This window comes from Lepidochelys olivacea (genome assembly GCF_965140295.1).
Source record: "Lepidochelys olivacea isolate rLepOli2 genome assembly, chromosome: 6".
In the NCBI taxonomy this organism is placed as follows: Eukaryota; Metazoa; Chordata; order Testudines; family Cheloniidae; genus Lepidochelys; species Lepidochelys olivacea.
Genome location: NC_140416.1, coordinates 67,614,331 through 67,638,636, shown reverse-complemented (window position 1 = coordinate 67,638,636; position 24,306 = coordinate 67,614,331). Strand labels below are relative to the sequence as shown.

The following is a 24,306-nucleotide window of genomic DNA, read 5'->3' as shown; positions in this document are numbered from 1 at the left end:
ATTACCCTCAGTGTCTTCCAGTGTAGATCACATGCTAGACTATCACAGACACTTCCCTTTCCATTCATAGTTTTGTGGACCACCTTCCCTACTCTTCATGAATGCAGACCAACCTTTTGTAACCTACAGTAATTGCTTACATGAAAAAATAGCATTAAGTACTTAATGGATTTTTAGTTGTGATTTAATGTGACAGCTGGAAATAAGCATCATGTGATCAGCGTGCTCTCTGTAGACCACTGGGAGGCCACAGGCCAGTTGAGAAGTACTGGACTAGATGTATGGCTTAGCAGATCTGCTACACACCAGGGCGATCTACTTAAAATCCAACCAGAAGTGTGAGATCTTCTACATCTGTCCTTTGTACACTATTGCCCCATATTGTTCAACCTCTTCCCTGTTATCCCATGTGTTAAATGTGTTTTCAGTGGAGTACATTTTATAGTGTGTGGATCCTTGGTAGTTTGTAAGACCCTATGGTTCTTTGGTTTGGCTGGCTTATAGAATTGGGCTGTTGTAGTGCTCTCCTTGTGCAGTTTCCTAACTGTTTGCTTAAATTTGGCTGTTTGGAAATTCTTGTTCCCTCTCTCTAAACATGATACCCTGGTTTTCTTTTTAGTTGTTACGCCATTCAAGTTTGCAGCTCAGACTGCAGAACCCACAAGTACCAAGAAGCCAACATTTGATCTGAAAGCAAGTCTGTCAAGGCCACTTGGATATCAGCCACACAGAGGTACTATGACTTTGTGCTATTTCCATAGGGGGGACACAAGTACTGAACTTATGAAAGAGGGCATTCTTACATTATGGGCAGCAACAAAGCAGCTCTGTCATATTCCATATCTGATCACACACTCTACATGGGGATGCAGCCTTAAAAATGATAGCTTGTGCTCTGAAGTTAAACCATTCAAAGTATGTTCTCTAGCAGAGAGGCTTTTGCTAAAACAATCTGGGCTTTTAACAGCTGGACTGGTTCTTTCTGTTTGCTGCTAGAAGAATTCTAGTTTCTCTTAAGTGTTTAGACATACTGCATTCTAGGTATCAGAACATAAAATTCAAATAAACAGGCAACTTTTCCCAAGCCCTGTCAAACACCTATTCACCAGGCTGAAAAACACACCCTCCTGTTGGGCCTATAGATACTGGATTCCTACTGACTGAGCTCTGCTGCCAATTAATGCTGCCCTCTTACCACCACCACCACACAAAACAAGTCAGTTTTGGGACATCTCCACAGAAACATATGACCCACATAAATCAAGTTCTTCTTCGAGTGATTGCTCGTGTCCGTTCCTTTGTAGGTGTGTGTGCCCACCACATGCACCAGTCCCGGAAGTTTTTCCCTCAGTGGTATCCGTAGGAGACCAGTTCTGGCGCCCTCTAGAGTGGTGCACATATGTACCGGAATAAGGGGCGCTGCTGGTTTTCCCCCCTCCCTCAGTTCCTTCTTACTGCCAGTGACAGTGCTGGAACGTCTCCTTGCCTCCGCAAGCTTACGTCTCTCAACTGTGTCTAGTTGTGAACTTTTTGTATATAGTTGTTAAAAACTTTTATAGTTTATACAGTTCCCTTTGTGTTAGAGTTAGTAATAGTTGGTTAGTCCTGGATGGGACTTAGCCTAGGGACGGGGCAGGCCCTGGTCCCTGGGCTTCAAGCCTTGTGACTGCTGCAAGAAACTTATGCCAGTCAGTGGTCCCCATAAAAGATGTCTAAAGTGCTTGGGGAAAACCCATGTGAGCGACAAGTGTCGCATCTGTAAGAGCTTCAGGCCACGAACGAAAAAGAAGTGGGACATTCGTCTTTGAGCGCTCCTTATGGAGTCGGCCCTCGCACTCGCATTGGAGCTGACTAGATTGGACTCTGCTTTGAGCACTGAAGCCTCGGTGCAGAGCATGCTGCCAGCACCGACCTCAGACTGGCGCCAATCCCCATCCCTGGTACCAGCTGAAAAGCAAAGAAAGGCCGGGAGAGGGTATTCTCTTGTGTCTCGTAAAGGGAAGGAGAGAGTTGGAGGACAGCAAAGACCCTTATGTGAGGGGCAGCTCTTTCTCTACGGACGGTGGCCTGGTTCCAGCACCTACAGAGCTGTCGAGCCCCCTTTGAGATCCGCCCACCAGCCCCTGGATGCGGGTCAGCTTACCTGCCAGAGTTCCCAGAGTTGTTCTCCAGTCTCTAGGCAGTGTTCACTGGGATCCTAGCGTCAATCACCTGCTGTCTGGCACAGACCCTTGGAAGCTCATCACTGGTCCCCAGAGCCCCAGCACCTGGAGCATCCGAATCGGTCTCCAGGCTTGCGGCACCATTCCGGAGGGTTGGTACGCTGGTCCACAGAGTCCTGTCACCAGTCTCCAGTTCACCGGTACAGATCCCCGTGGGTACGTTGACAGTCTCCAAGATATCGATCCTCTCGTTCCCGTTCTCACTCCTGGTCCACAGAACAGCACCGCCCCCATGGCGTGAGGCGTCAATTGCTGGGGTACTGTCACCGAATGCAGCCGCCAGTCACTGGAATCATGGCACCAAGAGACATTGTCCCAGTACAGCTCCCCAGTGGAGGTCCACAGAGAGAGCTGACAGGAACAGGGTAGACAGGCAACATCAGTCCCGTCCTGGTTCCCCCCCAGACAAGCCTCCCTGTCTTCAGGCTCTGAAAGCAAGGAGGAACTCCTACACACGGGCCAAGGCCAGCTGCTGGGGCCATCGGCATTTCCTTCTGGGCCCCCATGGGCTGCACGGCCCCAGGGCCAATTGCCAACCCCCTGGCACCTGTGGAACCTCTGGGCATTTCCCCAACCATTGCCAGAGAATCAGTTGGTCTCAGGCATTACCAGTACACAAGGGAGTTGTGAAACTGATCAAAGCCCTTTTGGCAAACCCCCTCCTCCCTGCCCCCCATCTCTAACCAGATGGAGCGGAAGTACTATGTTCCCGCTAAGGGGTTTGAATATCTGTACACACACCCCACCCCAAGCTCACTGGAAGTGTCAGCAGCCAATAAGCACGATAGACAAGGCCAACTGGGATCGACCCCTAAGAATAAGGAGGTGAAGAGGCTCAATCTTTTCAGTAGAAAGATTTATTCTACAACCAGCCTTCAGCTAAGAGTGGCCAACCATCAGGCCCTACTTGGCCACTTTGATTATAACATTGGGCAGTCCATGGCCAAGTTCGCAGAGTCGCTGCCTGAGGAGCCCAGGAAGGAATTCCTGGCTATTCTGGAGGAGAGCAGAACGGTAGTCAGGGCAGGCAAGCAGCCTCAGATGCAGTAGACTCCTTGTCCTGGTCTATGACTTTGGCCATTTCAATGAGGCGGGCATCCTGGTTGCAGTCGTCGGGGTTTGTCAGCAGAGGTTCAGCAACCCATCCAGGACCTTCCCTTTGATGGCTTGGCGTTTGTTCGTGTTTTTTTTTTTTTTTTTTTTTACAACCGCCTGTCTCCCTTCCTCCTTGCCTGGGCCTCTATAACATTGGACCAGTGGGTCCTCAGCACAGTAGCAGGGGGGTATACCCTTCAGTTTATTTCTATCCCCCTTCTCTCTCCCTGTCCCTCTTCATGGACTCCTCTCACAGGCATCTACTCGCTCAGAAGGTGCAGGGCCTTCTGCAGGTGGGAGCGGTAGAGGATGTTCCTCTGCACTTAAGGGGAAAAGGGTTTTTTTTTATCCCAAAAGGGGGTCTATGCCCCATCCTCGACCTGCAGGGCCTCAAAAAGTATCTCAAGAAATTGAAGTTCTGCATGGTATTCCTGGCCTCCATCATTTCTTCTCTGGATCTGGGAGACTGGTACGTCGCCCTTGACCTGAAGGATACCTACTCATATATCGATATTTCAAGGACACAGAAGGTTTCTACATTTCATAGTTGGGACCAGTCACTACCAATGTCGTGCTCCCCTTTGGCCTAGCAAAGGCATCAAGGGTATTCACGAAGTGCATGTCGGTGGTAGCAGCCTACCTCAGACGTCAAGGTTCCAGATCTACCAGTACTTCAATGACTGGCTCATCAAAGGCCGCTCCAGGTCCAGCACAATGTTGAGAAGTTGTGGGCCACTTGCCAAGCTTTAGGCCTGTTGATAAACGAACAATAATCAACATTAATCCCGATCCAAAGGATAGAATTTGTTGGAGAGATACTCTACTCTATCCAAGCCAGAGCATTCCTGCCGGAGACCAGGTTCAGGGCAATGGCAGATCTGATTGCCAGCATCATGGCCCATCCACTCGCCACTGCCTGGGTCTGCCTCAGACTACTGGGGCACATGGCAGCTTGCACGTATGTTGTCCGTCACGCAAGACTCAGGCTGCCTCCGCTCCCAGATGTGGCTGGTGTCAGTCTACTCCCTGGCCAGATATCACCTGGACAAGATTGTCACAATCCTGCCACACAGGTATTTACCTTCATGCAGTAGTGGTCCAATCCAACTCTGGTAATGGAAGGTGTGCCGTTCGCAAGCCCACAACCCACAGTCTCCCTGATTTCAAATGCGTCTGACCTCAGTTGGGGAGCACATCTCTATGCACTGCAGACTCTGGGATTATGGTCTCGGGAGGATCTCACGTTACATCAGAGAACTCAGAGCCATCCGCCTGGCTTGTAGAGTCTTCCTTCTCCAGCTGTCTGCTCGGGTGGTGCAGGTGTTGACAGACAACACCGCCTCCATCATCTATGTCAACAGGCAGGGTGGAGCTTATTCATTGGCTCTGTGTCATGAAACCCTCTGTCTATGGGACTTTTGTATTTAGCATGCAATCCACCTGGAAGGCTCGCTCCTCCTTGGCGTCCTGAACACGCTGGCGGATTATCTCAGCAGGTCCTTCTTCTCTCACCATGAGTGGTCCCTTCACTGAGAGGTCGTCAAGATACTCTTCCAGAAGTGGGGAGCTCCCCGAGTGGACCTGTTTGCCACCAGACAGAACAGAAAATGTCATCAGTTCTGCTCTCTGCAAGGCCTAGGCAGAGACTCACTTTCCGATACCTTTCTCCTGTCGTGGTCAGCCGACCTGACGTATGCCTTCCCGCTGATTCTACTCATGAGCAAGGTTCTCTTGAAGATCAAGAGGGACAAGGCATGGATCATGGTTGTACCAGCATTGGTTCGGCATGCTCATGGACCTGGCCACTTTACAACTGCCTGGACCCATCTCCCAGGATCACAGTCAGTTCTTGCACTCAAACCTCGCCGCTCTCCACCTCACAGCTTGGCTGCTGTGTGGTTGAACCTAGAGAAACAAGCCTGCTCTAGTCAGGTACAGCAGGCTCTCTTGGAGAGCAGAAAGCCCTCCACCAGAGCAATTTACCTGGAAAAGTGGAAGCATTTCTCCTGCTGGGAGTCGGAATGGAATATTTCCCCGACCCAGTCGTCCCTGCAGTCCCATCTGGATTACCTGCTTCACTTGAAGCACCAGGGCGTCACCTTTTCCTCGATAAAGGTGCACTTGGTAGCCATATTGGCCTTCCATCCCTGTGTCTAGGGTAGATCTGTATTCTCACATGAGATGACTCAGGTTCTTGAAAGACTCTTTCCAGCCTGGTTCCCCAATGGGACCTTTAACCTGGTCCTCTCCAGGTTCACGGGTCCACCCTTCGAGTCTATGGCTTTTTGTTCCCCCTCCTCCTGTTGTGGAAGGTTGCATTCCTTGTAGGCATTACTTCAGCAAGTTGAGTCTCCGAGATTAAAGCCCTCACTTCGGAGCCCCCGTATACGGTATTTTAGAAGGACAATGTTCAGCTCTGACCCTATCAGGCCTTCCTGCTGTAGGTGGTGTCGCACCTCCATGTCAGTCGGGATATCGTCCTCCCAGTGTTCTGTCCAAAGTCTCACATGACCAACGAGGAGAGATGCCTGCACACTCTAGATGTCAGGTGTGCCCTGGCTTTCTACTTGGACTGCACCAAGCCCTTCCACAGATTGACTCAGCTTTTTACTGCTATCGCTGACAGGATGAAGGGCCTTCCGGTATCCTCTCAGATGATTTCAAACTGGATTACCACCTGCATCTGCACTTGTTACAAGTTGGCACAGGCTGTGCCTCCACCAATAGTGAAGGCTCACTCTACTAGAGCTCAAGTGTCTTCGGCTACCTTCCTGGTGCGTGGCCCTGTCCAGGACATCTGCAGGGCTGCGAGCCGGGCTTTGGTACACACGTTCACCACATATTACGCCATTACCCAGTAAGCCAGAGATGATGCTAAATTTGGCAGAGCTGTGTTGCAATTGACACGTCCATGAACTCCTGCCTGCCTCCAGAGATACTGCTTAGGAGTTACCTAGAATGGAATGGACATGAGCAATCACTCAAAGAAGGAAAATCATTACTAACTTTTGTAACTGTTCTTTGAGATGTGTTGCTAATGTTCATTCCATGACCCACCCTCCTTCCCCTCTCTCGGAGTTCCAGCAAGAAGGAACTGAGGGAGGGAGAAGCTGGCGGCGCTCCTTATACCAGTGAATACATGCACCACTCCAGTGGGCACCAGAGCTGGTTCTCTATGAATACCATGGAGGGAAAAAAAGTGCACGTGGTGAGCACATAAACCTACAATGGAGTGGACATGAGCAACACAACTCTGAGAACAACAGTTACGAAAGGTTGGTAACTCTTTTTTCTGCTGACCCTAGAGTCTGCTGCTGTGTTGGCAAGACAGCCCCACTCAGAGCTTTCTGCTCGGATGGCAGGGAGCTGAGGCTTCTCTTCTGGACCAGGCCACTTCCCCTCCCTCTAAAACAGGGCACAGTGGATTAAGGAACGGGAAGGATTTTGTCAGCCAAAGACCATCGTGGCAGATCCCTGCCTTCCACGGTAGCAGAGAGGGCTCCATTATGGGGTAGTTCCCAATTAATACTACCCCACAGGCAGAATTCTGAGCAGAGGCTTCTGCCACCCCCAATAGAAAGCCCTCTCCCCAAATAGCTGGCTAGTACCCAGATTGATGTAATTCACCAGGGTGTTTGTGCTTGATCTTAAATGCAGGTCAGGCAACTTGTGTTATCTGTAGAGTTGAGGATAAGAATGCCAGTATTAACAACATAAATTCACACAATTACTAAATTTTAATAACTAGCTGGTCTGTTTTTTTTGTTGGGTTTTTTTGCTTCTTACAATATAGGAAGACTGAAACCTTGGGGTGACTCAAAAGAAAACACTGTCCTGAATAAATCTATGAATAGCAGCGTCTCTTCACACACAAAAGATTACAAACAGCCACATCTCCAGACCAGGTCAGTACAAGGGTGTTTTAGGTGCCATTTTAACACTAGAACTCTGTAGGAGAGCACTAAGACTTAAATGTGTGACAAGCCAACACTTTTAAATAAATGCACTGTCCTTAACCATACTTATGTTAGAGAAATTTTTCTATCTCTATCAAAATGTTTAGCATCAGGATGACCAAAGTATAGCTCACAGCTGCCCTCTACCTAGGCTAAATGTGACTGCTGGAAAGTACAGGTCCCAGCATGGTAGGCCCCACCTTGATTTTAACAGGTTGATCAGCTCAAGATGTAGCCTTATATAGTGGGACCTGTATGTTTTATGGGCTGTGCTTCTGCAGAAGAGTTCATAAGAGTCAGATTTTTAAGAACAGGTTAGACAAACACCTGTCAGGGATGGCCTCTGTTTACTTGGTCCTTCCTTAGTGGAGCGGGCTGGACTAGGTGGCTCCTTGAGGTTCCTTCCAGCCATACATTTCTATATGTAATCTAATGAGTAAAAAATTGAGCAGATGGCCAGTGCAACTAAGCGAATCTGGGAACTTCTCGTCTGGCTAACCTAAAAGATTCCTTCTAATTGCTTATGCATATAGTTATCTGTGCCTATGCAACTAATTGCTCACCTGCTCCGATTTAGTGTGATTTGTTTTCTTTTCACTTTCAGAGAAGGGAGGCGTGAGAAGCATGTGCAGGAGAGAAAGCAGAAAAAGGCTCAGCTGCTTGGAACCCGCAGGGGACTATCTATGGCTTAGGAGGAATTTAGTAACTTCTTAAGGACTCACTGTAAATACTGTTCTCAGGAAAAATCTTTCCAACCTTTGTAAATATTTCTGGTTGTAATGTGTGCATTAAAGGATGAGTCAGGTCACCTGAGTTGACTGGATGTTACTAGCCATGTAGGACAGGCTTTCTTAGTGCTGCTGAGCTTAACATTGTTAGTGATTTTACAAGTTGGATAAAATATCGATACTCTAAATCTTTTAATATGTTTTAAGTAGAGCCCCAGAGTATCTCAAATCACTTGGAGCCATTCATCCAGTTAGGTTTTAGATTGGCCAGATATTCTTGATTGCAGATTTTGAACAAAAGCTTTCTCCTAAGTAAGCAGATTCTCTAAAACTATTAGACTGAAGAGATATTAAGGGGGGGGGGGAGAGAGGAAATGTTAAAGGAATAATCATGAAACCTATTCACATTGAGTCACTTATCAGTTAAGCATATTTCTCTAGATGCTAAATAACTTCAAATGTGTTCCATTATCAAGAAATTTAAGACACTGGGAGACTTCTCTGACAAGTAGGGTATATGTAGTAGCAATTGCTAGAGCGGTTTCCTATATTTAAGTCCTTTGTGCAGTAAACGACAATCTCTAGGAGAGGGAAAACCATATAAGGGCTTTCTGGAGAACTAAAAGCCCTAAATAATAGGAAAAAAATAAATAGAGGTTAACGCAAACCTTGGTAGGTTGCTAATCAGATATGTGAAGAGCAGTTATTAGTTTTTTGTTCCTCTCCACATTTATTACAGGATAAAATTTGGCAAAATAGAACAACAGTTGTCTAGTCTGAAGTGTTTACAAGATACTCTATATTAGTAAACCAAGTTCTTTCGAGGTATGATGTACTTAGAGTAGATTTAGAAAGCCTGTAGCAGTAATATCAGCAATTTCCCAAGGTAATATGTAAAGAAAAATCATATCGATTTTATCATTAAACATCATGGAATGGACTTGAAGCACAGGGGAAGGGAGTGGGGGGAGGAGGAGGCACTGCAGTTGCTATTTCATTACAGCTCTTTGGACTTATGAGCAAATATTTACAAAGTAATAGGTTCACTTTTGTGTTTAGGCTTAACCTTTCCTGTGATATTTGCTGAAACATTAGATGCAGAAATAGAAAAGCTTTTTATATAAATTTTTATACTGTTTAACTGGGGAAAATAAATTTTTTTTTTTTTTGTATTTAATGCTGTTGCTTATGACTTAAATAATAAGTATGGCTGATTGTGTGTGTGTGTGTGAGAGACAGACACAAAGTTTAACCGTATGCAAGTGCCAGATGTGCTCATACATACAGATCATATCCTCTCTTCCACTAAAGAAAAGGAATGTATTACCATTTGCCAAGCTTCATGGTCCACCTAATCACTTTTACTGATGCAGTTCACTTGTTGGGATGTCCTAAATTAGAGTTTTGAAACACTCTTATTGATAGTGATTAGCAGGGACAGAGGGATAATGTTACAGAATATCTGTTACTTTGTTTTTGACAATATTGTGTATGGTCTTATCAGTTTACTGTCTGAGTCTGACATAATGGGAGAAAGACACTTGAATAGGAAAATATGCCTCAAACTGGCAGGGAATATAAGCAGGTACAGCATCTGAACTGTTCTAACTCTCTAGACTTTAAGTTGAGCACTTTTTGAACACTATTTTGATTGAAATCCTTTATTAAATATAAACCTTTACTCAGGATTATGGAAGAACTGAAACCCAGCACTCCTTGTCCTAAAACAAATGTATGCATTTTGAAAACTAAACCCTCTTCAGGAAAATCTCATCACCTCCACACCCTGCTACATGTTGTATAAATTAAGATGTGTAGGCCTTTCCCAGCTTTTGAATCCCCACTCTGGAGAATCCTAGTGTCAGTTTTGGGATAGAAACTGCCTCTAACGAGTAGGCATGTGCCTGAACAATATATCCAGACAGCAGTTTCTAACATAACTTTGCACTACTGGACCCTGATTCGCTTTGAAACTATCTCCCCAACAATAGAGCAATAATCTCATATAGTCTGTTTTCACAGTGAACTTCTGCAACTGGCTGTTGGAAACCACAAGAAATCTTTAATACCATATGTTCTGAAGCTGCAAGTCTGCTCAGTTTATTATGGAGTCCATCCCACTCACTTCATGCAGTTACTCTTTAATATTTATGTGAACTCCCACCCCCATCATGCATGAAGAAACTCAAGTTTAACAATGGTGTATAAATATTTAATAAAATGAGCTACTGAAGCAGGTTCCACAGGATTACAGGCCCATCTAGACCTTGGGATTTCTTTCATATTTTTCATAGGCAAATTCCTCTGTATGAGCTCTGTCATTCAGCAATCCAATAAAGTCTATCTCCAGCTGGAAAGGGCCATCTGCCTTGTCTCCGAGTGTGAATCCAACAGTACTAATCTGATAAAAGAAATTGGTTATTCAGTTGGATATTGTTTCAAGTAATGGGGAGATTAGAGGTAGTAAAGCCTAGGAAACTTTTCCATGTTCTCCATACAGTGCATTGACCACACAAGCATATTCATGTTACAACAGGAATCTGTTCAAATGTGCAACACTGCTACAGCAAAATTAACTCCTAAAACACTTTGGATTAATACTACAGAATGTGATTAAGAGTGATATAATGTGCCCTTGTGTATTTTCTAAAGTCTTTGAACTACGTTGAGCTATATGGAAAAAGGAGTGTGTTATTGATCCTGGAAAAGCCCTGAAATTTTTAACCCAGGAAATTCTTCAATGCTGCAAATTTCTCTGATTCTGCCTTTAAGTATACTGCTAAATATGCAGACATTTATTCATGGCAAACTTCCCATTTGACATAATGACTACTTCCATGTAATTTAGAATTTCAAACTTAAGTAGCCTGCTAAAGGTTTTCACAAACAAAAATGTTAAAAGGATGGAGGCCATTGCGGAAGGGGGGGATGTAAGGAGGAAATGTCAGGTATTACACACAAGAATTCCCATACCCAATCAGACCAAGGAAAGTGCATGAAATTTTGTAGTAGCCAATTCTGGCTTATGTTACTCTGATAGTTTCTTTCTGGCCCTCATCAAACAGAGGGTGGCTAATGCCCTGAAATGTAAAGCCTCTCTTACAAGATTTTAGGTTTTATTTTTAATCTTCACTAATGTAACTCTGGATGTTCTCATTAACTGTACAAAAGGTATAATACTTTTTTGATCCTTAAGCCTGTAGTCTCAATGATATCTTGTGGTAAGGAGTCTGACAGGGTAACGTTGAGTATTCTATTAGGTTTGTATTTAAGCTTTAATTTCATTGAATTTTCCTTGTTCTTATATCTGATTTACCTACTCTATCAATTGCTCTTTTGTATACCTTTACCATGTCTCATCTACAGTTCCAATTTCTTCATTCTTACTACTGAAGTGTTTTCATGCTGTTAATCACTTTCATCACCCCTCTCTGAACCCCCTATCTATTTTTTTTTAACTGGGTTCTTAAATTGAACCCAGTATTCCAGGTGAGTACATAACATTGATTTATGTAATGGGTACTACATAAAATGACTCTTCTCCTTACATTGTTTGCTTACTTTTGACAAACTGTACATTGACCAGTCCTCGGTGATGACCAGCATTCTCTTGAGTTAACTTAGAACCCAGTAAGGTGTACAAATAGCCCATTGCTTCCAATGTCTCTCACCTTGCATTTGCCAACAGTGAATTTCATATGCTACAGTGTTACCCATTCACCTAGCTTTTGGTTTCTTCTGTCTTGACTATCCTAAAGAATTGTGAGCTACAAATTATCACCTCGCCGCTCGCCCTTTTGAGGTTGCTAATACATATTTAATACCTGTCCTAGTACACCCCACTTTCTTGCCATAATTGACCATTTAGATCTACTTTTGACGGTTTTTTGTCTAAATGCAGGACTTTGCCTCTTCTCATCACTAGTTTTTCAAGGCTCTCTGAAAGCCTCAATAAATTGTCAACTGATTCTTAGTAACCACATCTCTTCAAATTTGTTTAGATCAGTGGTCTCCAAAGGGGGGTGCGCAAGACGATCGATTGAGGGGGTGCAGCAGGCGGTGCACCACCAGAGCAAAAAGGCGGCACAGCAGGAGGAGCACTGCAGGGGAGGGGGAAGTGGGGGGGGGGGCAGGCCTGAGTCCTTCGGCCCATGGAGGAGCAGGGGCAGCCAGCGGCCGGAAAGAAGCGGCACTTTCCCCTTCAAAGCCAGCCGCAGAGAAACGGCGCTTTGAAGGGGAAAGCGCTGCTTCTCTCCAGCCACTGGCTGCGCAGCTGCCCCAGCTCCTCCTGAGTCCTCCGGCCTGTGCTCGCAGGGCTGCATTCCAAAACGGGCTTTAGAGCTGCAGGCCAGGGCCCCAGGGCCCTGAAGCCCCTGCGTTCTGGGTGGCCCTGCCTACCGCGGTGGGGGGACAGCTCCCAGAATCGTGGCCATGGGGATGGTACTGCACAGAGCCACCCGCACACCCCCTGCACCAAACAGGAGCTGCCCCAGGTAAGTGCTCTGCACCCCCTGCCTGCCTCAGCCCTAAGCCTCCTCCCGCACCCCCACCCTGAGCGCCCTCCCACAACCGGCACTCCCACCCTGAGCGCCTGCTATATCACCAAGTGTTAAACCAAGATTTTCAAAAATAATAAAGCATCTTCAATCACATTGCTCACTAAATTAATAGTAATTTTTTTAATGAGCAAAAAGGGGTTTTGTACTGTTAAATATTTTTACATTTTTTTATTTCATCTTTATCTCATCGTTTAATTTCTATTTTTTGTGTATGTTTTATAATTTACACCCTATATTAGTACAGTAGTACATGTATATAATATATACATATATTGGGGGTACGTGCTCAAAAATTTTTTACCGATAGGAGTGCGCAATCAAAAAAGTTTGCAGACCACTGGTTTAGATAAGAGATTTTTAATTAAATTTGGAATATTAAGAGGAAAGGTGAGAAACTAGATATATTTAATATCTGGAGAAAAAATACTGCAATTTCAAGTTCATATAGCTCTAGATACCTTGAAGAGTTTTAAATGGTCTTCACTTACACAGTTACTATCATTTAATGAGAATTTCAGTAGTATAAAGTGCAGAAACAACTTACCTTATCTAACCAGAGTGGGTGCTGATCATCCTGGATTCTCCCCCGACTTGAGAGAAAGAACTTGGAGAATGGAATCTGACAATAAGGAATACAGACTTTAGTTTTACATGTACACATACAATACTAGAAGAACCACTTTCCCCAAAAGACTTAATAACCCATTTTATGCTCTGTCTGGCTCCTGCAATAGTGCCAGTCATACACATGGAGTTAATACACAGAAGATGGACCAGATCAAACTTATTCTTTGTTTCCCTCTGAAGCCAGCTCCAGCCCTATACTCTTCTGTGGTGACTGTTGCTGGTTGCCCTGTGGAACTCCATGACCTGACCCTTTGACTAGACAGAATTATATAAGCTAGCTATTTTCTCGATAGAAAAAGAATAGCTGTTGAGGGAGCTTCTGTCAGTATTGATAAGCCAAAGAACTACGTATGCATAAATGCAGCAATCTTTAAAGCAATACAGTACTGAAGAGGATTAATCTTCCTCAGTCCCAAGGAAATATTCAAAGTTACCTTAATTTCCTGCCAGTATGGACCCCCTCGGGTGAATATGAAGTAATTGTACAGGTCATCCTTTTGATGGGAGAAGTATGGGTTTGTATAGATATTTATCATCCAGGGTCGACCATCACCACGAATGCGTAAATACAGACTATTGAAGTTTGACCAATCATAATACTTCTTCCTTTCAAACGCTCCCTAGAAGGTATAAATAAAGCATGTTATTGCAGCTCAATATTTCAATGAGAATTACTACTATGAAGACTACAGGTAACCACCACTTTGATCAATTTCCCCTTTCTGGGCACTCTCCTTATCCAAGCTATCTGCTGTGACCTACTGGAAACTGGAGGATAAGGAAAGCTAGAGTGAGTGACTTCCACTACGCTATCAGTCACACACAATTTCGGTAATGTGTTACAGGCCTCAAATGGGACTGAATGCTCAAACAGTGGTTCCCAAACTTGTTCCACCACTGATGAAGGAAAAGCCCCTGGCATGCTGGGCCAGTTTGTTTACCTGCTGCGTCCGGCCGATCATAGCTCCCAGTGGCTGCAGTTTGCTGCTCCAGGCCAATGGGAGCTCCTGGAAGCGGCAGCCAGTACGTCCCTCAGTCCATGCCGCTTCCAGCAGCTCCCATTGGCCTGGAGCAGCAAACTGCGGCCACTGGGAGCCGCGATCAGCCGAACCTGCGGATGCGGCAGGTAAACAAACCGGTCTGGCTCAGCAGGGGCTTTCCCTGCACAAACGATGAAACAAGTTTGGGAACCACTGGTCTAACGATTCATGCTTGCTGTTTCTTCAATCACAACAAGTGAGACTTCATTTCCAGCACCAGATTACCCTCTCAAAGGTAGCAGACCTAACATCTGTTTTTACTTCCACACATAAAAAGGGGTGCCATAGTACATCAGACCAATGCTCCATCTAGCCCAGCATGCTTCAGAGGAAGGTGCAAGAAACCTCACAGATGGCAGATGTGGGACACCCTGCCCCCTATGAAAGTCTCGTTCTAATCCTGAATAAAAATTAGCTTGAGCCTTGAAACTAGCATTTATATAACTACCATCCTTTCCAAAATATATTAGATGCTAACACTCTTGTTATCCATATAAATGTCCAATTCCTCTGACTCTTGCACACCTTCCTTATTTCATCACCTTTATTTTATAAGATGCAGCCCTGATCTTGCAACTTGTTGCACACAGGCAGACCCAAGCACCTACAAGGAGCCCCACTGAGATGAATGAGACTCTGGGGGAACACAGATCAGTGTCCAGATTAGTCACTAAACCAATCATTTAAAACAAACCAATTCTGGATACAAAACTTTGTTGCAGGAGATCTTTGGTTTGTGGGGAGACCATACACAAGGTTGTCTTTTACTCAGTTATCAAGGTGCAGTAGGAAACCCACTTTATGCTGATAAAAAACAGTCATTTGTTTCTTTCCTGAAAAGGAAGATCTAGCCCTGAGATAAGGCTTCATTGAGCCTGCTCACGAAGCAGGGCAACAATTACATCACTAAATGGATTGATGCAGTAGTGTCTCATTCCTTCAGATGCTCTGATACATTTGCAACAAGTAAAAGACCACTTATTCTGGCTGGTTTGACAAGCAGTTATACAGCCGTAAAACAAAGGACAATAGATTTTCCTTTTAAATTCTCAAGAGATTCTGATCTTAGGTGAAAGGCTGCCTTTGTTTTAGTCAAACTGACACATTAAGTTGTTATAAATTTAAATTCAGAAACCTAATTAGCTAATACCAGTAAAAAGTGATAGTATGAGCTTTGCTTTTTTTATTCAATGGACAGACTGTGAAATGTGTGGAATAGTGAAAGTTCATCTGTAAGCTCCCTGCACCGTGCCAAGTAAACACATCAGTTATTCATATTCAGAAGAACGAGTACCCAAGGGGTAGAGGTTTCTCCAGTTGGGCGTGGCATGAAGTCAATTTTGTGCAATAAGACTGGGATGCATAGTATGTAACTTCAGCCTGTTTCTCTTTTTCTTGCATCAGGGAGCATTTATTTTCTTTCCTCATTTAAATTAAACATGACACAATAAGGTATTCTTCTAGAGAGAGAATTTCCACCCAAGTCTCTACTGCTCCAGTCCTGATTGCAGAGAAATGCAGACTGATTCAACACAATGTTAATAACTTAAGTCACTAAGTTATACTCACCTTTGGCAGTTTGGCTCTCATTGCGCAATATCCACTGTATTCTGTCTCCCCATCACGAGGTGCTTCAGTATTGAGAGTCCCATACAGCAGAGCAGTCTGATTATTCTTACCCAGTTTTAGGTAGGCTTCACTTTTCCCTCCGATCTCTACGTCAGAAGAAACCACCCACTCATCTAAATCTTTCTGGTTGCGAAACTCCCAGACCACTCTAGTCTGTTCCAACAAGTACTCCTCTAAAGGATAGCCCTCAGGCCCTTTCCAGTGATCCACCAATTCCTTTTTTAGGATGCCAAAATGTTTCTTAATTCCATCCACTCCCTTCTCAAAGCTGAAATTCATCTTCCAAGGTGGAGTGTTATCAGGGGATGTCCCTGGTCTCCTATAGCTACTGTACAATTTTGAGATGCAATCAGTGAGGAGAGGTCCAAGCAAAGGATGCAAGGCATTTTGCCTATGGCACCTACTAGAAAGAAAGATACTGTCCAGCAGTTTAAAAGATAGAGCCATAACGATAAACAAGGTTGAAGAATAATCAGAATTCCTTAAGATAACTATCAGGTTGGAAACAAATTCTTCAAAAAAAACCACCTAGATAGATCCTATTTTGGTTAATGTAGCTTGCCTCCACCTGTAATGAGAAGAAACAATTAGAGAAGCTATACCTGAAGCATTCTTGCAAGTTTATTTTAAAAGGGACACCAACTTGAAATCCAGTCAATTCAAAAAATATGAGTTAAAAGTAGTTTCAGGTACTACACCTGCTGAGCCCTCTTGTGAATTTACAGTAACATTTTCCTAATTTTTAAATACTTTTTGCCTGCCCTTGTTGTGTTGAAGACACACACAAACAGGAGAAAATGACTGACTTACACAAAGTACTGTCAAATGCATAAAGTAAATCAACTGAAAGATATTTCCCCATTTATTCTCTTTCCATTATAGTAAATTCAGGTGCTACTTGTAACAACAGTAGATACAACTTTTACAAAGAGATATAAAATTTTCAAGTTGATGGTGTACCTTTAAAGCAGCGGTTCTCAAACTTTTGTACTGGTGACCCCTGTCACGCAGCAAGCCTCTGAGTGCGACCTCCCCCCCTTATAAATTAAAAGCATTTTTTTATATTTAACACTATTATAAATGCTGGAGGCGAAGCAGGGTTTGGGGTGGAGGCTGACAGCTCACGACCCCCCATGATAACCTCACGACCCCCTGAGGGGTCCCAACCCCCAGTTTGAGAACCCCTACTTTAAAGCATTGTGTGAACAGAATTTTGTGAACAATTTTGACCCAAACCAGTTATGGAATCATCATGTAGTAAACAGTGTTTTTAGGACAACTAAGTACAGATTAAATTACTAGGTTTCATGCAAAGGGAATTTCCACCTCACTTTTTTTTTTTTTTACTTATGTATGTTATTATCCATCTCAATAATTATTAATTTTCCAATTCATTACTGCATTTATTTTAGAGTTCATATCAAAGGCATCCCACTAGAAACTCACAGACTGAAAGATGCTCATGTCTGATAACCCAACCACATAATTTCTTATAAAATATTTTTAAAAGTTGAAAAGTTTCTGTAGCTGGATGGAACTAAGTGTGCAGGGAATACTCTAAGCAAAAGAGAGAACTGAAGAAAGGAGAAAAAAAAAGAAAAGAAAAAAAAAGGCATGTTAGCTCAAAAAATACACATTTCATCTCTATATAAATAGCTCCTAAATACCCTACCATAACTGTTAGAGGACTCCTGAATTCTAATTAACAAATCTGAACACAATTTCAAGATAACTATATGTCTGGGAATAATCACTACATATGTGCACCATAGCCTGACAGGAAGTGAAAGGAGAACTGCAGATATGTAATTGCATAGAAATATTCACAGCCTAGCGATTAACATGAAGACTGGGACTCAGACTCTAAGGTCAGTGGTATCCAGATACCACAGTGTGTTGAATTCTGTCACAGGACAGGAGAAGGTCACTTGACAAAGGTAGACCTTATAGTGCAATAGCTCAGCCCCTGCTTTACATCCCTTATTTAGGCACAAGTTAAAAGACAATCCTGAAGAAGACGTCAACCTCATCTAAAGAAGTCATGGAACAAATGTTATGAAAGACCAGATTCAGTCCGACATCCCTAGTAATCTTTGTTCTGATAATATCATCCGATGTTGGCCATTCCAGTAACTGAAGCAATCTGGTATCTAAAGTGGGAAAAAACAGGAACTCCATACTAGGACAGCAATGGCCCATCTCATCTTCTATCTCAGCAGTTCTCAAACTGTGGGTCAGGATCCCAAAGAGGGTCGCAACCCCATTTTAATGGGATCGCCAGCATAGGCGCCGACTTCTTCTGGTGCCGGTGGGTGCTCGACCCCACTCTGCCCCTGGCCCAACCGTGACTCCACCCCTGCCCTGCCCCCTCCCGCCCCGTCCCACCCCCATTCCAACCCCTTCCCCAAAGTCCCCACCCCAACTCCGCCCCCTCCCTGCCCCTATTGGACACCTTCCCCAAATCCCCACCCCGGCCCTGCCTCTTCCCCACCTCCTCCCCTGAGCGTACCACATTCCCACTCCTCCCCCTCCCCACCAGAGCTTGTTACGCCACGAAACAGCTGTTTTGCAGTGGCAAGTGCTGGGAGGTAGGCGGCGGAGCGAGGACGCTGCGCGCTCAGGGGAGGAGGCGGAGGTAAGGTGAGGTGAGATGGAGTGGGGAGGGGAGGGGAGCTTAGCTGCCGGTGGGTGTAGAGCACCCACTAATTTTTCCCTGTGGGTGCTCCAGCCCCAGAGCACCCACGGAGTCAGCACCCACGGTCACGAGGGCTGGCTTAGACTTGCTGGGACCCAGGGCCAGATCTGAAGCCCGAGGGCTTCAGCCCTGGGCAGCAGGGCTCAGGTTACAGGGCCCCTTTTGGGGCTGAAGTCCTTGGGCTTCAGCTTTGGCCTCCCCACCTGGGGAAGTGGGACTTGGGCTTTCGCTTTGCCTCCTCTTCCCCACTCAGGACGATGGGGCTCGAGCTTTGGCTCAGGCTTCAGTTCCCCCCTCCTGGGGTCATGTAGTAATTTTAGTTGTCAGAAGGGGGTTGCAATGCAATGAAGTTTGAAAATCCCTGTGGTATCTTGTCTCCAACAGTATCAAATGCCAGATATGGAAAAACTGAAAAGCCCATAATTCATCTGCACAATATTCTTCCCTGCAGGGAACGTGGCAGAGTCAGTAAGAGGCATAGGCCTGGTCTACACAGAATTTTACATCAGTATAGCTACATCTCTTCGGGTGTGAAAATCCACATCCCTGAGAAATTTAGCTAAACCCACCTAACCCACTGTGTAGACAGCACTAGGTTGAAGGAATAATTCTTCCGTTGACCTAGGCTATGTCTACACTACCACTTATATTGGCATAACTTATGCCACTTATGTTTTTTCACACCTCTGAGCAACTTAAGTTACATCGACATAAGCACCGGTGTGGACAGCGCTATGTTGGCAGGAGCGCTTCTCGCACTGACATAGCTACTGCTGCTCATTGGGGTGGTGTAATTATGTTGACAGGAGAGCTCTTTTCCATCAGCATAGAGCAGCTGCACAAGAGATCTTACAGCTGTGCTGCTGTAAACTATCTAGTGTAGACATGGCCCTAGCTACTGCCTCTTGGGAAGGTAGATTATATATGTCAATGGGAGCATCCCTCCCGTTGGCATAGGCAGTGTCTACACTGAAGCACTACAGCAGCGTAGCATTTTAAGTGTAGATCAGTCCATAGGGAAGAGCACAGCAGCTGAACCATAATGCCATATGGACTGCTATGTTCCTTTCATCTGGCATTCAGTTATGACCTTTCAGATGCAAATATGCAGAAAGTCTAAGCAGTCATACTGTACCTTCCCTCATTCTGCCTGTCATTATTAAGCATCACTCACCCACCTTGCATGCCTAACAGATCACATTTAGGCTACCACCATAGAAATGCCAGGAAGAGTTAAATTGGCTGGAGGATTTAAGATGGCAGATTGCAGCCGAAAACATTCCCAAAAATGCTTTTAAAGCTTCCACCCCGAAGTAGTATGACAATCTTCCCCTTAGGAGAAGAAACGATGTTCTCTGTATTCTTTTTAGACGGCTACCCTCCCCCCCCACCCACTTTTCCCTCTATTTCACATCCCTAATGTTCACAGCCCCATGTATTGGCTATTATAATTTCAGACAAGTAAAACTAGACTGGATTGGACTTGCTATAGAAATTGACCTGACATTTTAAAATACACTATTTTCTCTGGGATTTTAAGAAAGGTGTTCAAGATAAATATTATCAAAGTGCCAATAATGCCCAACAGTTGTACTTGTTCTTTCCCCATGGGAATTCTTAATTCAAAAGTCCAACTTCCCTACCCCAGAGTTTCTTCTGAACGTTGATGTCCCATATAATTCAAAGTTAAAATTTTTTGTGGAACATCAGCAGGACTCTTATCTCCAACCCTCTGCATTTGCTTATCCTCCAGTCCTTCTCATTTTCTTCCTCTCTTTTCCCCTTTTTCTTCTCCTTTCCTTGCAGTGTCAGAAGCAGTTACAAAGGAGCAACTAACTCAAGCACAGAAGCACTTTACATGTAGTATTGACTGCATCAGGAAACTAGATCAGTTATAATTAGTTTGCCATTTGCCTCTACAGCCAGCTTCAACACTAGCACTGTGCTACTCTGAAGCAGCTGTTGCTAGTTGTCCTGTCTGAGTCTGCCACCTAACCAATGATATGTCCAGGCAGTCAGTAGCAGACCAAAGATTAGAAAGCATGACAGAAGAACATGTGTGTCAAAAAAAGAAGAAAGTGTTGCTTATCCAGCACATAACTGCTATGAGAGTGGAGAAATAGACTGTAGCATTATTGTTATTCTCATGTCCCATGTTTGCTTCTTGACAGACCAAGGGATACATGTTGTAGCCTAAAATCATTTTTAGGACAAGGAATTCCCACCCCATAAACACACACACTACTGTTCAATCAGAATGGCTGGCAAGGAAAGCGCTCAAGTTTTGCAGTTCCCTGCTGGCAAGGGATGAAGTAACGATCCTCCCTAAAACAAAGTACAGTTACTAACTAAAAGAGAATTGACAGTCCTAGGAATGTTATGCAGACCTCAGCCCTTCCAAAGTGCAGTGAAGATTAATAGGCCAGGCTCAACATAGATTTATTCTGGTCCCCCATAGGCTTTGGAGAGAGATGGATTGGCAAATTTACTATTCATTCTGTAAATTACATTACAGTTCTGATTTCCACTTTAAAAGCATGTAAACACTGATCTAAGAGACAGAGTGCTGATAAAACTTAACTGTTATAGAACTTCAATTTAGTCAGTTAAGTAGAAATTATTTGCATAAATTTTTATAAGTAAAGTCAGATTTCAGCACATATATTAGTGGAGGGCTCTTTTACTCTTTAGCAAAGACATTCTTTTTCCAAAATATTAATTTATCACAGATGTTAAAACAACTCAAAAGAGAGTTTTAAACAGTCTGACTAAAAATCCCTTCTCTCAGGGGCTCAATTTTTACTCTTTTTACCTTTGTGATGTCACCATTTCACTAGTTTTCTGGTCATCATAGAATTTCCAGTGGAAGCAGAACCCAGATTTCTAAAGTACAACACAAGCAGGGAAGGGGAGGAGTGAAAAACAATCTTAAAAAAAAGCCCTTCCGTCCTTTATATAGATCACAGAGAAGCAAATCAGAGCAGAAGCCCAATTTATTCTTCTTTGCAGGTAACCTTTAAAGTTTGCCTTGGCAGGCACCTCACTGCCTAGTCTCCAGGGGTCCTCAGAGACCTTTGGAGAGCTGGGGTTCTACCGAATCCGCAGCATTTTGTGACTATAAACAAATGCACCCAGAGCAGAATAATCCCCATGCATTCACCCCCCCTTAACACACAAGCGCTCCCACCATGCTCCCCTCTGCACTCCTATGCACTCACTTAAGCTCTGCCCTAATTAACAGGTTGTTTTCTCTAATCCCCCTGATGTGTGAGGGCGTGGGGGGACATGACACATAGCACAAAGGAGCTGCGCCATTTACCTCTGAGGGGCCAACCCCACCGTTTCCAGACATGATTACAGCGGCCCTGGACGCTACTCTAGGGCTAGCTCGGCAGCATCATGTCACGACGCGGTGACTGCCTCAAGGCGCCCGGCTGCAGCAGCCTCCCCAGACCAGCTCATTGGAGAACACCAGGCTGGGGGCGCTGATCGGTGCTGAGGAGAAACGGGCCGATGCCAGGCAGGAACCTCCTCCCCGCAGACCAGCCCCACTCCCCGGGGGTAGGTCGGCCACCCGCCTCTCCCAAGCTAGCCCGCCGTAGGACAACCACGCCCCCCCTCCAACGGCCTCACCTGACACCAGAGACCACAGGCCTCCCCCTTACCACAGGCAGCTCAGCCTCTAGCGACCCGGTCCGCCGCATTCAGCCCCCGTCAGGGGAACCCTGGCCGCGTCGCAAAGGTTCCGCACCCCCCTGAGGCGCTGCAACGCTTTGGCGGACTAGCTTCAAGTGGGAGCGAGTTACTCGGCACCTCAGTGCTCACAGTTACAGGCACCGCAGTCCCCGCTCAGCCTGCATGTCATTGTCTGCAGCTGGGTTCCCTAGTGTGTGTGTGCGCGCGTCCCTCCAGGATACAGATCCCTCTGCCAGGAGGCAGCATCACCTACTCGTTAGAACAAGGGCTGGGGATCAGGTTGCCTGGTTTTTATTCCCAACTGTATCACTATCTCCTTGTGTGATACTGAGCAAGTCACTCGTGTTCGTCAGGTGTCTCTTAAAGGTTTCCTAGCCACAGAGAGGTTGTGAAGGTTAAATCGTTAATGCTTGTAAAGTGTTTTTGAGATCCTCAGCTGAAATTTTTTGAATGAGATTCATAAGTGCAAAGTATTATTTCATTGTACATGTAGTTTTATTGAAACATCAAAAGGGTTTTTTTTTCTGTATGCTATGAACAGCATTAAGGATTTGTTTTTCATTATATGAACTGTTAACTAGTTAAGCGTGTGATACTTAGTACAGTACAGGCTAATTTATACTACATTGAAAGTATCCAGAGTAACGACGGTACTATGTGGTGTTAGGGAAGGTCAGAGTTAAGGCTGTTTAGAGCAGTGGTTCTCAAAGCTGGTCCGCCGCTTGTTCAGTGAAAGCCCCTGGCACGCTGGACCGGTTTGTTTACCTGCCGCCTCCGCATGTTTGGCCGATCGCGGCTCCCACTGGCCGCGGTTTGCAGCTCCAGGTCAATGGTGGCTGCGGAAGCGGCAATGGCCAAGGGACTTGCTGGCAGCCCTTCCCGCAGCCCCCGTTGCCCTGTGGCTTTCCCTGAACAAGAGGCGAACTGGCTTTGAGAACCACTGGTTTAGAGTACCTTAACTATATCATTGATACATCTCAACATCTGTTGTTGGGGGTTTTAAACACTACCTTCACGTTCATGGCTTTCCAATATCAATGGTATTTAATGGAACCCCCCTAGATTATATATACTGATTTACAATCTTAACTATAATTTACTGAAGATTTTTGTCTTGATTACAAAAGTAATTATTCTTAATAACAACCGTTAGTCCTTATCTAAACATATGTACAGCTAAGAAAATGTCTTGCCAACTGCAGAGCCTCATGCAGAATCAGGGGCGAAGTATGCAATCTGTGCTTTAAGAAAAGAAGGTTATATTCTATTCTCCAGGGGCAAATCTTGAATTCTATAATATTTCTTATATGATACCTATCACCATGGTATGGTATCCGAGCACTTCGCTCCGTCAAAACTCTCTGAAGTCAATGGGAAATTTGCTCAAGTACAACCTAAGTAAAAACGTCAGGTTGTACTCTCATATGTACAGCTAGCTGACTGTTTCGAAGTTTGCGTGGTCATGAAGCTGCAGTGCTCTATATCTTAACTTATTAAAAGGTGATTTTATAAACCCACTCTCATGATTGAACCCATTCAGTTATAAAAACAACAGGATACATTCTGTCCTCATTTCGGGCCTGATCCTGCACCAGTGAAAAGAAAAGGAGTACTAGTGGCACCTTAGAGACTAACCAATTTATTTGAGCATGAGCTTTCGTGAGCTACAGCTCACTTCTCACGAAAGCTTATGCTCAAATAAATTGGTTAATCTCTAAGGTGCCACTAGTACTCCTTTTCTTTTTGCGAATACGCGGCTGCTACTCTGAAACCTGCACCAGTGAAGTCAGTGGGAGTTAGATCGCTGACTTTCAGTGGAAGCAGGATCGAGCTCTTGAGCCCTAATCCTGAAACAAGCTCTGCATCATGACACTTGCACCTCTAAGGAGCCCTACTGACGTCAGTGGGGCTTTGTCCAAGGTGTCGGTGCTTACTTTGCTATCTAGTCAATTTCAAGCCTCAGTTCAAAGTATTTTTGCGTATTACACACACACCTTTGTAGTCGTGTCCCCCCTCCCTCCCAGTTTGGAGACTTCACAGTCACAGTTTCCCGTGTTTT

The 24,306-nt window shown here is 44.8% G+C and overlaps 2 protein-coding genes across 6 annotated transcripts in view; one reads left to right on the top strand and one right to left on the bottom strand.

Annotated features, from left to right (window-relative positions):
• NUSAP1 (nucleolar and spindle associated protein 1) overlaps positions 1 to 8,364 on the top strand; it is a 33,840-nt gene extending 25,476 nt beyond the window's left edge. Inside the window, exons 10-12 of the mRNA XM_084632594.1 lie at positions 620 to 733; positions 7,111 to 7,222; positions 7,878 to 8,364. Coding sequence (XP_084488720.1) covers positions 620 to 733; positions 7,111 to 7,222; positions 7,878 to 7,965 — 314 coding nt within the window. The 3' untranslated portion in view covers positions 7,966 to 8,364. The remainder of the gene's footprint in view (positions 1 to 619; positions 734 to 7,110; positions 7,223 to 7,877) is intronic.
• A 1,708-nt stretch (positions 8,365 to 10,072) lies between these two features.
• NDUFAF1 (NADH:ubiquinone oxidoreductase complex assembly factor 1) lies at positions 10,073 to 22,286 on the bottom strand. Of its 5 annotated transcripts, none has more exons than XM_084632595.1 (6): positions 22,185 to 22,272; positions 21,364 to 21,434; positions 15,797 to 16,424; positions 13,622 to 13,807; positions 13,105 to 13,179; positions 10,073 to 10,402 (listed from the first exon to the last, which is right to left on the bottom strand). In XM_084632595.1, exons 3-6 carry the CDS (start codon positions 16,301 to 16,303, stop codon positions 10,262 to 10,264), a joined length of 909 nt encoding a protein of 302 aa, XP_084488721.1. In that variant the 5' UTR covers positions 16,304 to 16,424; positions 21,364 to 21,434; positions 22,185 to 22,272; the 3' UTR covers positions 10,073 to 10,261. The 5 variants fall into 5 exon arrangements, with proteins under 5 accessions (XP_084488721.1, XP_084488723.1, XP_084488722.1 ...); XM_084632597.1 differs by having other exon boundaries at positions 22,217 to 22,237; XM_084632596.1 differs by lacking the exon at positions 22,185 to 22,272 and adding an exon at positions 21,871 to 22,126.
• Positions 22,287 to 24,306: the final 2,020 nt, after the last annotated feature.